At 47.7% G+C, this 14,824-nt stretch overlaps 1 protein-coding gene across 1 annotated transcript in view; it reads left to right on the forward strand.

Moving 5' to 3' along the window:
* ANK1 (ankyrin 1) overlaps window positions 1–14,824 on the forward strand; it is a 96,850-nt gene that overhangs the window by 66,864 nt on the left and 15,162 nt on the right. The window contains exon 38 of the mRNA XM_029226367.1: window positions 12,233–12,791. Within this exon, the coding sequence (XP_029082200.1) occupies window positions 12,233–12,791 (559 nt within the window). The remainder of the gene's footprint in view (window positions 1–12,232; window positions 12,792–14,824) is intronic.

Genomic DNA, 14,824 nt, shown 5'->3' on the forward strand with positions numbered 1-14,824 from the left:
CGCCCTCGCTGCCTGCTGGGACCTGTGTGCCCTCAGGGCTGTTCCCATGGAGGAGGCTTGCCCCTCAGACCCAGCGTTGAGGGCTCCCAGGCTGGCCCTCTCCCTGCTCTTGGGGGACTAGGCGGACACAGCAGGGACTGCTAAGTGACAAACTCCCTTTCACTAGGAGCGAGGGAAAGGGGCTGATGGCTGCAAACTGGGAGAAGTCAAGTGACAGAACACTTCTCCCTTTTTTACGTGATAACCGGTGACTTGGTTGGGTTTCTTAACATCCCCAGAGCTGTTTCAATCAAGTCAACTCAAGTTTTGGGGGTTTTGTCCCCCAATTCTACGGACACCAGGCCCATAAAATTACATGAGTATAAACAAGGCAGTTACAACAATCAAAAATCTGTCAAGAGGATAGATCCCATGTCAAGTGTTCTTATCACAATAAAAAAAAACTGTTTAAAAGGGCAGTTACGGACCCAGGTGTTTATGAATGTCTCCGCTGGCCTCAGGATTCCAGTTGGGCCTGGAGACTCTCATCTAACGCCTGAGCAGAGTTCGAACCCCCGTGGGCCTGGGTCCTGTGCTCCGTGACTGTGGAAAGGCTGTGCAGTTGGTCAGCTCACTTGGCAAATATTTTCTGAACACCTGCCACATGCCAGGGGCTGTTCTAAGCGGGGCAGATAAGTCAGTTCTCAAACAGACAAAAAGAAAGAAAGAAAGAAAGAAAGAAAGAAAAGTCCCAAACTCTGCCTTCATGGAGCTTACCTTTTGTGTAGAGAGGCAAACAAAAATATAATATGTAAGTGAATTGTATAATGCGCTAGCAAGTAGACGCTGGGAAAAAACAGACTCAAGCAAGGGGGATCAGAGTGCTGGGCTTGGGGGATTAAATAGTGGGGTGGGAGTGGGTAGCATCTGAACAAAGGCTGGAGGGAGAGGAGGGAGTGGGTGTGCAAACTCGGGAGAGAGCACCCATACAAGCATCCCGGGCAGTGGCCCTGAGCGGGCGTGCCTGGTGCATCCACAGTACAGTGAGGGGCCAGAGGGGAGGAAGAAAGGGCAGGGGTAGCAGGAGGGCGGCTCTTCCAGGCCTTCCTGAGGACACTGGTTTTACTGGGAGAGTGATGGAGAGCAGCTGTAGGTTTGGAGCAGAGGGGTCACAAGATCTAACAAGTTTACAAGGGATCCTCCCCTGCTTTGGTTGCAGACGTCACACTCTGAATGCTTCTGTGCTTCCTGGCTGCTCTGTCGCCTGTCAGCCCTTCTGAACCCCCTCGTCCAGCAGGTGTCCCGGCAAACGCAGGCCGTGTGCCCTGTGTGCACGCTCCCCCAGGCCGGAGCAGACGCTCAGGAACAGACGCCCGCTTGGTCCATCCTGCCTTTCTGGGCACCAGAGCTGGCTTCTGTGTATTTTTCCTGCCTTCTTTGCAGTCCCAGGAAGACCATCCCACATGTGGGTGCCCTTCTGGCCCGGAGAGAAGGAGCAGGAGGGATCAGAGGTGGAAGGACAGGGGGACAGCAGCCTCCTGCGCTTCCTCTGGCTTTCTGTCCTGGGCCGGCCCAGGCCTCTGCGCCGATGGCCACGGCGGCATCTTGCCTCCTCTGTGCTTTACCTCGTTCTCTGCTCGTCTCAGCCTCCCTGTGGGCACTCGAGGCAGTGACTGGTTGCTCTGTGGTGTCAGGAAGATAGGAACCTGAGGTCTCTTGTCCTTCCTTCCTGGCTCTTCTTGCTGTGTTGGCCTGGACTGGCCAGAGCAGAAGGGGCTTTAAGTCAAAAAGCCAGTTTGCTTCTCTTGCACAGGAGGGAACTACCCCAGGCCCTTGGAATAAACATGAAAAAAAAATTGCCCGTGGAGCGAAAAAAAAGCATGTTCCTAAAAATAAAACAGGTTTCTCATGTAAAAGGAAAAAATGGACATCTCACATCCTGTTTGGTCAACTCCATTTGGTGTGATGAGTTGGACACAATGTCTACTTGGAAATACAATATGTCTCATTTCTGCGGACTCTTAGTGAACACAGCTAGTGAAGTGCGGTTGCTGCCTGAGTTAGGGTTGTCTGTCCACCCTTGTCTGGTTTGCTGCTGACATCAAACTAGTGGGGGCAGCGTTAGGCCTAGGTTAACAGAGACCCAGTGTGACAGCCCAGATGAGGGGAGGCTGGGGGGCGGGCCACTGCTGGACGGCTCTGCTCCAAAGCTGTGTGTTTGGTTGCCTGTTACCTGATTTCCCCAAAAGGCAACCCCAGAGAGGAGAGCTCTAGACTGAGGGATGGGCTGGCGACCCAGGTATGGCAGGGCCACGTGAGACTGCCAGAGAGACAGGCACTTCTGGAGCTCAACCCAGGGGACTCAGCAAACCTTCCTGTGCTGTGGTCCACCCCAGACCGTGTGAGATGGCCCTCGCTGAGCATGGCCCCTATCAGCAGTAATCCCCACTCCACTGAGTATGGACACCTACAGCCCCAGATCCACGCTTCGGGGGTGAGAGTGGGGTCAGCGGGGTCTTCTGGAGACTGAGAGGGAGCAGGGGGCATAGCCCCTAAACACTGCGACCAGGGGAGGGCCTCCAGGACAAAACACAAGGCAGAAAGAAGTCCTGGGGGAGGGTTGCACAAGTTCTCTTCATGGACACATTTTTGCTTGGGTGAAATTCCATTCACATGAACCCCAGGAAGTTTCAAGGTGGAAAAGTCACCAAGAATGAGCCTCAGGTGTTCTGTGACCAGCAGAGTTACCCTCTCCCAGCCTTTATGAGGTCTTACTGAGATTCCCAGGAGTGAACATGTTTATCCGGCCGTATCTGAGGGACTGTCCGTGATGCATTCCACTTCTCGCCAAGATGAGGCAACAGGGACTGAATATACGCTCCTGCTTGAAACAAGCAAAAAATGGACAAATTATATGAAACAACGGTTTTCGAGACATTGGACATCAGGCAGCAAAGGACAGTGATCTATGAGACATGGAAAATAAATGAGGTGAACCCTACAGTTGCCTAGATCACTGCCTCGAAAGAGTTTCTACGTCATGGCAGAAGGAAGAGAAATCCAAGAAGACTCCCTGGTTCAGGAGAAGTCACTGGGAGTCCAAGGAGACCAGGGCAGCTAGAGTTCCCTAGAGAGACAGCTGCACACAGAGAGAGCTCTGGAGGCCTCCAAAAGGTTCCCCGCAAGTTTTGGTTGAATATTAATCTTCTGTTCCCAACAGGCAGACTGATCGTTCACAGACACTGCATAGGGAACACAGAATGGTCCTGTGTCAGAAATGGAGAGTGACTAGCCCTAGGTTGGTCAACGCTCCTACCTAATAAACCTTGAAAGCAAAACTCAAAAGGATCAAACTGTTTCCAAGGAACTCAACTACATAACAGAGCAAAGTTCAAGAATTGTTATAGGGATACAAAAATACCCAGCACCCAACTAGATAAAAGTCACAACATCCAATTAAAGATTACCAGACATACATACAAAGAGGCAGGGAAACACAACCCATATTAAGGAGAAAAGGCAATCAACTGAAACTGACGCAGATATTAGAATTAGCAGACAAGAATGGTAAAACAGTTAATAACTATTTCAGATGTTTAAAAAGTGAAGTAGAGACTTGGAAGATTTTTTTTTTTTCTTTTGACTGTGTTGGGTCTTCATTGCTGCGCATGGACTTTCTCTAGTTGCAGCGAGCGGGGGCTACTCTTTGTTGCGGTGCGCAGGCTTCTCATTGTGGTGGCTTCTCTTGTTGTGGAGCACGGGGTCTAGGCTCGCGGGCTTCAGTAGTTGTGACACATGGGCTCAGTAGTTGTGGCTCACGGGCTCTAGAGCGCAAGCTCTGTAGTTGTGGCGCATGGGCTTAGTTGCTCCGTGGCATGTGGGATCTTCCCAGACCAGGGCTCGAACACGTGTCCCCTGCATTGGCAGGCAGATTCTTAACCACTGTGCCACCAGGGAAGCCCTGGAAGATATTTTTTAAAGACCCAAACCAATCTCCTAGAGATGAAACTATAAGGTATAGGATGAATGAAGTACACTGAATGGGATTAGACATTACAGAAGAAGGGAACTTGGCAACATAGCAATAGAAACTCCAAAATGAAACACAGGAAGAAAAATAAAAAGCATCAGTGAGCTGTGGGGAAATCAGGTGACCTAATATTTGTGAAATTAGAGTTTCCAGCAGAGAAGGGGGCTGAAAATGTATTTGAAGAGTTAATGGCCCAGAATTTTACAATTTGACAAAACCCGTAGATACACATATCCAAGAAGTTCAGTTAACTGCATGAAACACGGAATCTACTATGCCAAGGCACATTTTAAACAAATTGGTCAGAACCTGTGACAGAGAAAGGTTTAAAAGTAGCCAGAGTAAAAAAGCAAGACCTGTTATATACAAGGGGATAAAGATAAGGATTACCTAAGATTTCTCATAGGAACAATGGAAGTAAGACAGTGGAACAATATCTTTAAAGTAGAACACATCTTGAAAGAAACACATCTCTAAAGTAACGTAGACTTCTATATCCAGCAAAAATAACTTCCAAAAATGAAGGCAAATAAAGACTTTTCCATACACACAAAACCTGAAAATTCATCACCAGGAGGTGCCTGCTACAAGAAAAGTTTAAAAACAAAATCCTTCAGGCCAAAGAAAAACGACACCATACAGAAATACAGAAATACAGATCTACGTGAAGGAATGAACTGCCAAAAATGTTAACTATAAGAATAAATACATAATTTTCTTGTTATTTAAATCTCTTTAAAAGAGAACTGTTTAAACAAAAATAACAATATAATGTTGGGTTTATAGCATGTATAAAAGTAAAATATATTACAACAATGGTACAAAAGTCAAAAAATTTGAGAGAGAAATATGGAAGTATATTATTGTAAGGTTCTTATACTATATGCCAAGCGTTATATAACATCACTTAAAAGTAGACTGTGATAGTTTAAGGATGTATACTAAAAGTCCTAAAGTAACTACTAAAATCATCAAAGAATTATAGCTAATAAGCAATCAAAATAGATTAAGTGGAAAATTTCAGTTAATCCAAAAGAGGAAAAAGAGAACAGATGGGACGAAAGTAGAAATTAGCAAATGAGAGGTTTAAACCTAACCATATTAATAATCTCATTAAATGTAAATGGCCTAAGTAACCCACATTAAAAGGCAGAGACAGGGACTTCCCTGGTGGCACAGTGGTTAAGAATCCTCCTGCCAATGCAGGGGACACGGGTTCGATCTGTGGTCCGGGAAGATCCCACATGCCACGGAGCAACTAAGCCCGTGAACCACAACTACTGAGCCCCCGTGCCACAACTACTGAAGCCCGTGCACCTAGAGCCCACGCTCTGCAGCAAGAGAAGCCACCGCGATGAGAAGCCCGCACAAAGCAACGAAGAGTAGCCCCCACTCACTGCAACTAGAGAAAGCCTGAGCACAGCAACGAAGACCCAAATGCAGCCAAAATTAATTAATTAATTAATTAAAGAAAAAAAGGCAGAGATAGACTGGATATAAAGGTAAATTTCAAATATATACTGCCTATAAGTAATGCCTTTCGAATATAAAAACACAAATTCCTTAAAAGTAAAAAGATGAGTAAATATAAACTGTGCTAACACTAATCAAAAGAAAACTGAAGTGGCTCTATTAATATCAGACAGGTAGATTTCAGAACCAATAATGTTACCAGGGGTAAGGACAATAATTTCATAATAATAAGTAGTTCATCTAGAGGGCATCACAATCTTTAAATGTTTATGCACCAGTAACGTAGCTATAAATACATGAAACAAAAACAGAAAAGCACAATGAGAAATAGACAAAACCACAGCTACAGTGGGAGATTTCAATACTCCATCTTGCTAATTGATAGAGCAAGTAGAAAAATGAGTAACCATATAGAAGGTTTGACAACACTGTCCCTCGTCTTGACCTAATTGACATTAGGAATTGGAAAATGTAGAACATTCCACCCAATAACAACAGAATACACATTCTTTTCAATTGGCCCTAGAACAAACCAATATAGACCATGTTATAGACTATAAATAAGTCTCAATAAATATAAAAGAATTCAAGTCATTCAAAGTATGTTCTCTGACCACAGTGAAATTAAATTACAAGTCAATAACTGAAAGCTACATGGGAAATCTCAAACATATGGAAAATAAATCATACACTTCTAAATAACCCATGGGTCAAAGAAGAAAGCAAAAGGGAAATTAGTATTTTGAATCAAGATATCAAAATGTATGGTATGCCAGTAAAGCAGTATTAGGGAGAAATTCATAGCAATAAATGTCCACATTAAAAAAGAGAAAAGTTCTCAAGTCAGTGACCTCTGCTTTATAATATCTTAAGATATTTGGAAAAGAAGAGCAAATTAAACCCAAAGTAAACAGAAGGGAGATAATAAAGATCAGAGTGGAAATCAATGAAGTTGAAAACAGAAAACACTAGGGAAAATCAATAAAACCAAAAGCTGGTTCTTTGAAATGATCAATAAATTGATAAGCATCCAGCCAGACTGAGAGAGGCAACATCACTAAAGACTGAAGAAAACTATAATTCGAAAAGATACATGCACCCCAATTTTCACTGCAGCACTATTCACAATAGCCAGGAGATGGAAGCAACCTAAGTGTCCATCGACAGATGAATGGATAAGGAAGATGTGGCACATATATACAATGGAATATTACTCAGCCATAAAAAATGAAATAATGCCATTTGCAGCAACATGGATGGACCTAGAGATTATCATACTAAGTGAAGTAAGTCAGAAAGAGAAAGACAGGGGGCTTCTTTGGTGGCACATTGGTTAAGAATCCACCTGCCAATGCAGAGGACACGCGTTCGAGCCCTGGTCCGGGAAGATCCCACACACCGTGGAGCAACGAAGCCCATGCACCACAACTACTGAGCCTGCGCTCTAGAGCCCGCGAGCCACAACTACTAAGCCTGCGTGCCACAACTACTGAAGCCCACGCACCTAGAGCCCGTGCTCTGCAACAAGAGAAGCCACTGCAATGAGAAGCCCGCGCACGGCAACGGAGAGTAGCCCCCCCTCACCGCAACTAGAGAAAGCCCGCACACAGCAACGAAGACCCAATGCAGCCAATAAATAAATAAATAAATTTATTTAAAAAAAGAGAAAGACAAATACCATATGATACGACTTATATGTGGAATCTAATATGACACAAATGAACGTATCTATGAAGCAGAAACAGATTCACAGACATAGAGAACAGACTTGTGGTTGCCAAGGGGGAGGGAGGGTGGGGGAAGGGTGGATGGGAGGCTGGGATTAGTAGATGCAAACTATTATGTATAGAATGGATAAACAACAAGGTCCTACTGTATAGCACAGGGAACTATATTCAATATCCTGTGATAAACCATGATAGAAAAAAACTATGAAAAAGAATGTATATTTATGTATAACTGAATCGCTTTGCTGTACAGTAGAAATTAACACAACATTGTAAATCAACTATACTTCAATAAAATAAATTTTTTAAAAAACCAATATTCCCACCAAGAAAACTCCAAGCCTAGAGAACTTAAATGGTGAATGCTACCAGACATTTAAGGAAGAAATAACTCATTAAGAAAATTGTAAAGGACATAATGCTTCCCAACTCATTCTATGAGGCCAGCATTACATTTTTGGTGAAAAAAAAGAAAGCCATTACAGGAAAACTACAGACCAATATCCTTCATGAACATTCATGCAAAAATCTCTAAACTAAATTTTAGCAAATCAAATCCAACACTATATAAAAGTGCATCATGACCAAGTGGGGTTTATCCAAGGAATGCAAAATGGTTGAATATTCTAAAATAAATCAGTATCTGGTCCTGCACGTAAGGAGCTTGGATGTCACCACTCCATGCTAACGACAAGTAAAAAGCTACACGGTTTGAAAAATCAGTAACTCTTCTAGGGTCTGTAAGAGAAGTGAGGACTTAGGGCAAATCGCTGTCCCCCAAATTGGAGAGTCTGATAGCAGAGCCCTAAAAGGGCACCTACAAAAAACCTGAAGCTAGCATTACACTTAATGGTGAAAGACCGAGTGCTTTCCCTCTAAGTGCAGTAACAAGCCAATGATGTCTGCTCCCCCGGCTTCTGTTCAACCTTGTCCTAAAGGTGCTGCCGGTACAATAAGGCAAGTAAGAGAAATAAAAGGCAGCCAGATTGGAGAGGAAGAAGTAAACTGTCTTTGTTCCCAGACAACATGATATATATAAAAATCCAATGGAATCTAAAAAATGAGTTTGGTAAGGTTGCAGGATACAATTTCAGTATATTAAAAAAATCAATTGAATTCTATATACTAGGAATGAACAAGTGGAAATTGAAATTGAAAAAAGAATACCCTTTAAGATAGCACTGAAAAAAATTGAAACACTTGGAGCTGAATCTGATAAAAGATGTGAAAGACACACATTGAAAACTACAAAACGTTGCCCAGAGGAATTTTAAAAGACCTAAATAAATGTAGAGATACACCCGTGTTCATGGGTCAGAAGACTCGATACTTTGTCAGTTCTCCCTGAAACAATCTATATATTTGATGCAACCCCAGTCAAAATCCCAGTAGGCTTTTCTGTGGAAAGTGACAAAGTGGTTCTAAAATTCATATGGAAAAGACCTAGAACATCCAAAACAGCTTTGAAAAAGAACAAAGTTGGAGGACTTACACTGACTTCAAAATTTATTACAAAGCTACAGTGATCAATACGGTGTGGTATTGCCATAAAGACAGATAAGTCAATGGAACACAATAGAATCCAGAAATAATAAAACCACACATATAGGAAAAACTGATCTTCAGCAAAGGTGCAAAGGCAATTCAGTGGATAATCTTTACAATATGTGTGCTGGAACACTTGGATATTCATATGCAGAAATGAACTGGGATTCACACCTTACATCACATACAAAAATTACCACAAAATGGATCATAGATTAAATGTAAAACCTGTGACTGTAAAAATTATTGGTTAAACATAAGAGAAAACCTTAGAGATCTTGGATAAGGCAAATATTTCTTAGGTGCAACGCCAGAAGTACAATCCATAAAAGAACAAATGGATAAGTTGGACTTCATCAAAATTTAAAACTTCTGCACTTTAAAATGCACTGTTTAAAAAAATGAAGAAGAAAAAAAAGCTTCTGATTGGGAGACAGTATTGGCTAATAATCATCTGATATAGGACTTGTATCCACAATACATAAAGAACTCTCAAAACTCAATAATAAGAAAACAACCCAAGTTTTAGAGTGAGCAAAAGACTTGAACTTAACCCAGAAGATAGACAGCTAGCAAATAAGCACACAAAAAGGTGCTCAGCATCATTAGTCATCAGAGAAATACAAATTAAAACTATAAGTAGATACGCTACACATCTATAAGAAGAGCTAGAATAAAAAACGAAAAACATACCAAGTGTTGAGGATGTGGAGGAACTGGGAGCCCATGCGCTGCTCGTGGGGATGTAAATGGGACAATCACTTTGGAAAAACTTTGGTTGTTTCTTAAAAAGTTAAACATATACCTGCAGTGTGATCTAGACATTCAGCAATAACAATGGATGAATTATCAATACACGCAACAACATGGATGAAATTAGGCTGAGTGAAAAAAAAAAAACAGACAAAATGATTCCACACTGTATAGTTCCATTTATATACAATTCTGGCAAATGCAGCTACTGTATAGTGACAGAAAGCAGATTAGCGGTTACCTGGGAGTGTGGCAGAATGAAGGAGTACAAAGAATCCTGAGGAAACCTTTCAGGGATGATGAAGGGCCCTTCTCTTCACTGTGGTGATGGTTTCATGGGTGTTTCCCTGTATCAGAAATGATCAGATTATCTACTTTAAATATGTGGATTTATTGTATGCCAACTATACCTCCATGAATCTATCTTTAAAAGATATTAATGGCAAAAGCTAGTGAAAGGACCACTCTCACTGTGTTCCTTAAGCAAGTTGCTCCATCTCTAGTTTCCTAATCTATAAAGTAGGAATAATGTTGTCGTGACAATTAAAAATAACACGTTGGATATATTTCATATGAAAGAGAGCTCAATTAGTAATGGTAATAATAGAATAATGCTTTCAAGAAGAAAAAAAATTATGTGATTCTTAAATGCTCTGCTCGCAGATATCTGGAGAGATTTCTGTAGAGGGTTGGAAGGCCATTTGCCCTGGTTTCCCAGTTAGGTCACAGTTTCACATGCAGTGACTTGGTGTTACTGTCGTGGGAAGATCTGACCCACCCATTTCCCCCACCACCCTCCTCTCTTTGTCCCTCCTAGTTTGGCCAGAGCTGGAGGGGTCCCTTGGTCCCTGTCACTGCACAGCCCTACCCCCAGCCGACCCCCCCGCCATGGTCTGTTTCTCGTTCTCCTAATTTTGGAATCTGGAACCACGTAGACTTGTAGAGATCAGTCAGGAGGAAAGCTCTCCGGAAAGATTACAAGGCAGAATGAATGTCAAGCACGTGGCCTGGTTGCTGGCACCTTGAACACCTATAATCGTTGGCAATTTCGGTTTCACTGCATATGGGCTAGGTCATCGGTTCTGGCTCCCGTGTCCCCCTCACATCTGAAAGCTCTGCACTGGGACAGCATAGACAGGTTCCCTGTTCTTGGAGTTGACAGTCATGCGAACCAGGACAGGCTCAAAGATGGGGGAATCCAAGGTGAGCTGGAGTCTTTGGGAAAACGTTGTGAAAGAAAGAGGACAAAGAGAACCTGTCGTGTGTGTGTGTGTGTGTCTGTGTGTTTATAATCCCCAGCCCGTTAGCATGTATGGTGCCTGGCATGGAAGCAGACCTCATTTCATATTTTCTGGTTGAAAAAGTGAGTGAAGGAGGACAGCTGAGTTCTATCAGAAGCAGAGAAGCTGGAGGACAGGAGCTGAGGCCCAGCTGGGAGTGACGAGGGCCCGTCTGGCCAGGAGAGAGGTTAAGCCAGATGCAGGGGTGGGGAGCAGTGAGGGCTGAATGGCAGGATGAAGATTGCGGACACTGGGTTAGGGGGCCTCTCGGGACGTGGCAGGAAGGTCCCTGGAGACCCTGCAGGGGCAGCCCCACCCATGCCCAGGGTCCCCTTCGGCTCTGCTGGATATTCAGAGGTTGTGGGCACACACCTGCTCCCGGGTCCCCAGACAGGCTGGGCCAAGTGGAGAATCTTGCCTTCTAGGCCCCCTCAGACTGGCACCTGCTCTGAAGGGGAGGCAGAGGCCCTCTTCCCCTGCTGCAGGGACCGCCCCCCCGCAAGCTGGAGGAGAGCAAAGGCCCCACCCAAGGGAACCCTGTCCAGAACACGCACACTGATCCCACACTTAAACCTGCTGCTCCCTCAGCATCCTGGTCTGCACACCAGACCCAACCAGGAGACTATCACCGACTCGTGTCCGAGCCCGTCCCCAGGGAACAGGCTTGGGAACAGGCTTTGCTGACCACAGGGCTGTGCGGTAGGGGCCTGGGCCCGCTGGCTCCCTTCCCCCGGGTCACAGCTGACCTGGCGGGATCGGCAGGCAGAGTTCTGAGGAAACAGCATTGTGCCCGGGACCTCGTGCGCCCTGAGGACCCTCCCTCGTGCCACTTTGGCTCATTCACAGTTCCGGGAACCCATACACTGCTTGCGGCTAAGCGACTTCATCCCAAACCGAGCGGTTTCCCGTTTGACCACCGCACCGAGGTCTGTGGATGCTCACTGTGCTCGCCAGCCCCGCCAGGGCTCGGTCAGCGACCCTGGTTCTGGGGCTGCCCCCTCCCTTGGAGGTGCATTCCTAACAGAGCCCCCAAGGGCTGTGCCCAAGGGACGCTGGTGCAAAGAGACAGCAGCCCTGCCTTCCGCGCGGCCGCTGAGCAGTGGGGCTTTCACCTGATTGCGGACGGCTCGAGCTCCAGCCTCTGGATCAAGACGTCTTGATCCCCGCTCTGGACTGGAAGAGAAAGCATTCCAACCTCTTCTCTTTGCGTCCAGCAAAGGAGCCCCCTCCCCGCCCTCACCCCTGGCTGCCCCCTCTTCCTCAGCCCCCAGAGCCTTGTTCTCTTGCCCGGGTGCCTGGGCAGAAGCCACAAGGCTTGGGAAGGCCCGCACCGCCGGAATGCGCATGCGCGTCAGTGGCCGTGCCTGTGCGCGCGTGACCGGCACGTGAGCGCGCGTGATGGAAGGTCACAGCTGGAGCATGTCGTCCTCTGTCTGCCCATCCAGGTTACTCCTCGCTGCAGGACGAGCTGCTGTCCCCCGCCTCCCTGCACTACGCGCTCCCCTCTCCGCTGCGCGCAGACCAGTACTGGAACGAGGTGGCCGTCCTAGACGCCATCCCCTTGGCGGGCACGGAGCATGACGCCATGCTGGAGATGTCTGACATGCAGGTGTGGTCCGCGGGCCTCACGCCCTCGTTGGTCACTGCTGAGGACTCCTCTCTGGAGTGCAGCAAGGCCGAGGACTCGGACGCCACCGGCCACGAGTGGAAGCTGGAGGGGGCGCTCTCCGAGGGACCCCAGGGCCCCATGCTGGGCTCTCTGGACCTCGTGGAGGACGACACAGTGGATTCAGATGCCGCAAATGGCCTTATCGATTTGCTTGACCAGGAGGAAGGTCAGAGGTCAGAAGAGAAGCTGCCAGGTCATGAGAGGCAGGAGGACTCGACAGGTGCAGGGCAGGGCTCAGGGAATGAAGTGTCTCTTGTTTCAGGCCAGCAGAGGGTACAAGCCCACATCACAGAATCCCACACCGTGAGTCGGGTGATGGACTCCAGCCAGGACAGGTAAGGGCTGGGCTGCTGTGCGGGATGCCTTTCACCGTCCTGGGCTTCTGGCAGCGAGTACAGAGGGAACTTGGGCGCCGCTGTCCCCCGAGCCTGTGTTCTAAACACACTGGCGCAAATAAATTCAGTAAGGCGCCAGCTCGCCTCTGAAGCCGCCCAGCCCGCGCTCAGGCCTCTGTCTTGTGAGAGTGGAGCTGTGTCTGCAAAGGCCAGTCCCTCCCCCAGAAGCACCCCCCACCCCACACCCCTCGCCAGCCCCATCTTTTGGCCAGCAGGAGAGAGGCTGAGGGTGTTGGGAGAGGGGAGAGCATCCCTGGGAGAGAGATTGTAAGGCTGGGAGAAGCCACGTCCCTGAAGTACCGCTGAGCTGGGTGCTCTGGGCCCCCGTCGCTGTTGTGTGTTGATTGCTGAAATCAAACCGTATTTGGAAACCTAGAAGCACCAGGGCCCAGGGAAGCTATGTGTGCAGTCACGCAGCCTGCGTGTGACAGAGCTGATAACGCTGCCCTTTCTACTTACACCCTTTTGAAGGAGTGAGTTCAGCGGGCTTATCAGGGGCAGGACAGAGCTTCAGCTGTTGAAGATGGTTATTCTCCTGGGTAGCTCCTTACCGCCCTTCCTGCGATGAGAAGGCCTGTGATGACAGGTCCAGCAGCAGGATGCCCGTTGGCAGTGCAGGCAGATGGCCTGATGCCCCTCTGAGACACAGAGTCCCCAGGCCACGTGTATGCAGTGGACATCCGCCACGCTCCAGCGCTGGGCTGAGTGCAGAGTGGGGCTTGGAGCGAGAGAGACAGACAGTGACAGGTATCGCCTTGGCCTCCGGGGCTGGCACAGGAAGGGAGGGGCAAAGGCCCTTTCCTCTGTGTCGCTTTGCTGCCTGAATTTCCCTAGAGCAAGGAGATAGTTCCTGTGCTCCCAGAAGGCTGTGGCCACCCAGGGAGCTCAGATCCAACCAGGCCGTGGGAAATCTATTCTCATTTCCTCTTCCCACCTGCATCCTCCTCCCAGAAGCCCGGGCAGACGGCCCTTCCCCAGGCTCCACTCGGTGTGGCCCGCATCCCCCAGCAGGAGGGAAAACAAAGTCGCTTAGGAGACAAGACAGCAAGGATTCATTTAGTGTCCCAAACGAATCCTTCGATGCTTCGGGAAAATTGGGCACACTGAGCCTCGAGGATTCAAAGTGAAATCCGACCTTCCAACCGCTGGCGATGGCCGTTCACTCAACAAGCACTGATTGGATGTCCCTGTGTGCCGCCCACTGCACCACTGTGACAGCAGGGTCCCTAGACAGGGACCAGAGGCCTGGGGGCCGGGCCTCAGAACGTTACAGGATGGCTCTGTGGCCTGGGTCAGCTCTCCCGTGGGGACAGGTGAATTTCATCCCCTCGCTCAACAGTGTGCGTTGAATGCTGCTGTGTGCCAGGCCCTGCATGAAGTGCCCTGGGGCCTGGGCGTGGCACTGAGCAAAGCTCATAGTCTACGTGCAAGACGTTTATGTTCTAGTGGGGAGACTGGCGGTAAAAGCAGATAAAGTAAATGGGATTAAAAGAGAGGTGCTAATTAACGCCAAGTGCTAAACAGAAGAATAAAGCGGGGAAGGGGGTGGTTGAAATCAGGGACGGGGCGGGCAGGGACACCTGAGAGTGACTCGCGGGAAAGACATAAAGGAATTCGGGTGATGAACGATGTGAACGCCTGAGCGGAGCCAGCAGAAGGCCCAGCCAGGGCAGAGGCCTCGGAGCAGAGTGCGGCCCACACATTCGAAGGGCAGCGAGAAGGTGCCTGTGCCTAGAGCAGGGTGATCACGGGAGATGAGGTCAGGGAAGTGATGGGGCCGGACATGTCAGGCCTTGGGGTCCTGGAAAGACTGGCATTTCCTGGGTGGGATAGAGAACCATTGGAGGGTTTTGAGCAGAGGAGCGAGGTGATCTGGCCACGGCCGGCCACAGCCAAGGGTAGAGGAGGAAGATGAGCTGGAAGCAAGAGTCGATGGTGACGTGGACCAAGATGGTGGCTGTTTGGTGGCCAGG

The sequence above is a fragment of the Monodon monoceros genome, unplaced genomic scaffold (assembly GCF_005190385.1).
Source record: "Monodon monoceros isolate NGI ecotype Baffin Bay Population unplaced genomic scaffold, NGI_Narwhal_1 Super_Scaffold_17, whole genome shotgun sequence".
Taxonomy (NCBI): domain Eukaryota; kingdom Metazoa; phylum Chordata; class Mammalia; order Artiodactyla; family Monodontidae; genus Monodon; species Monodon monoceros.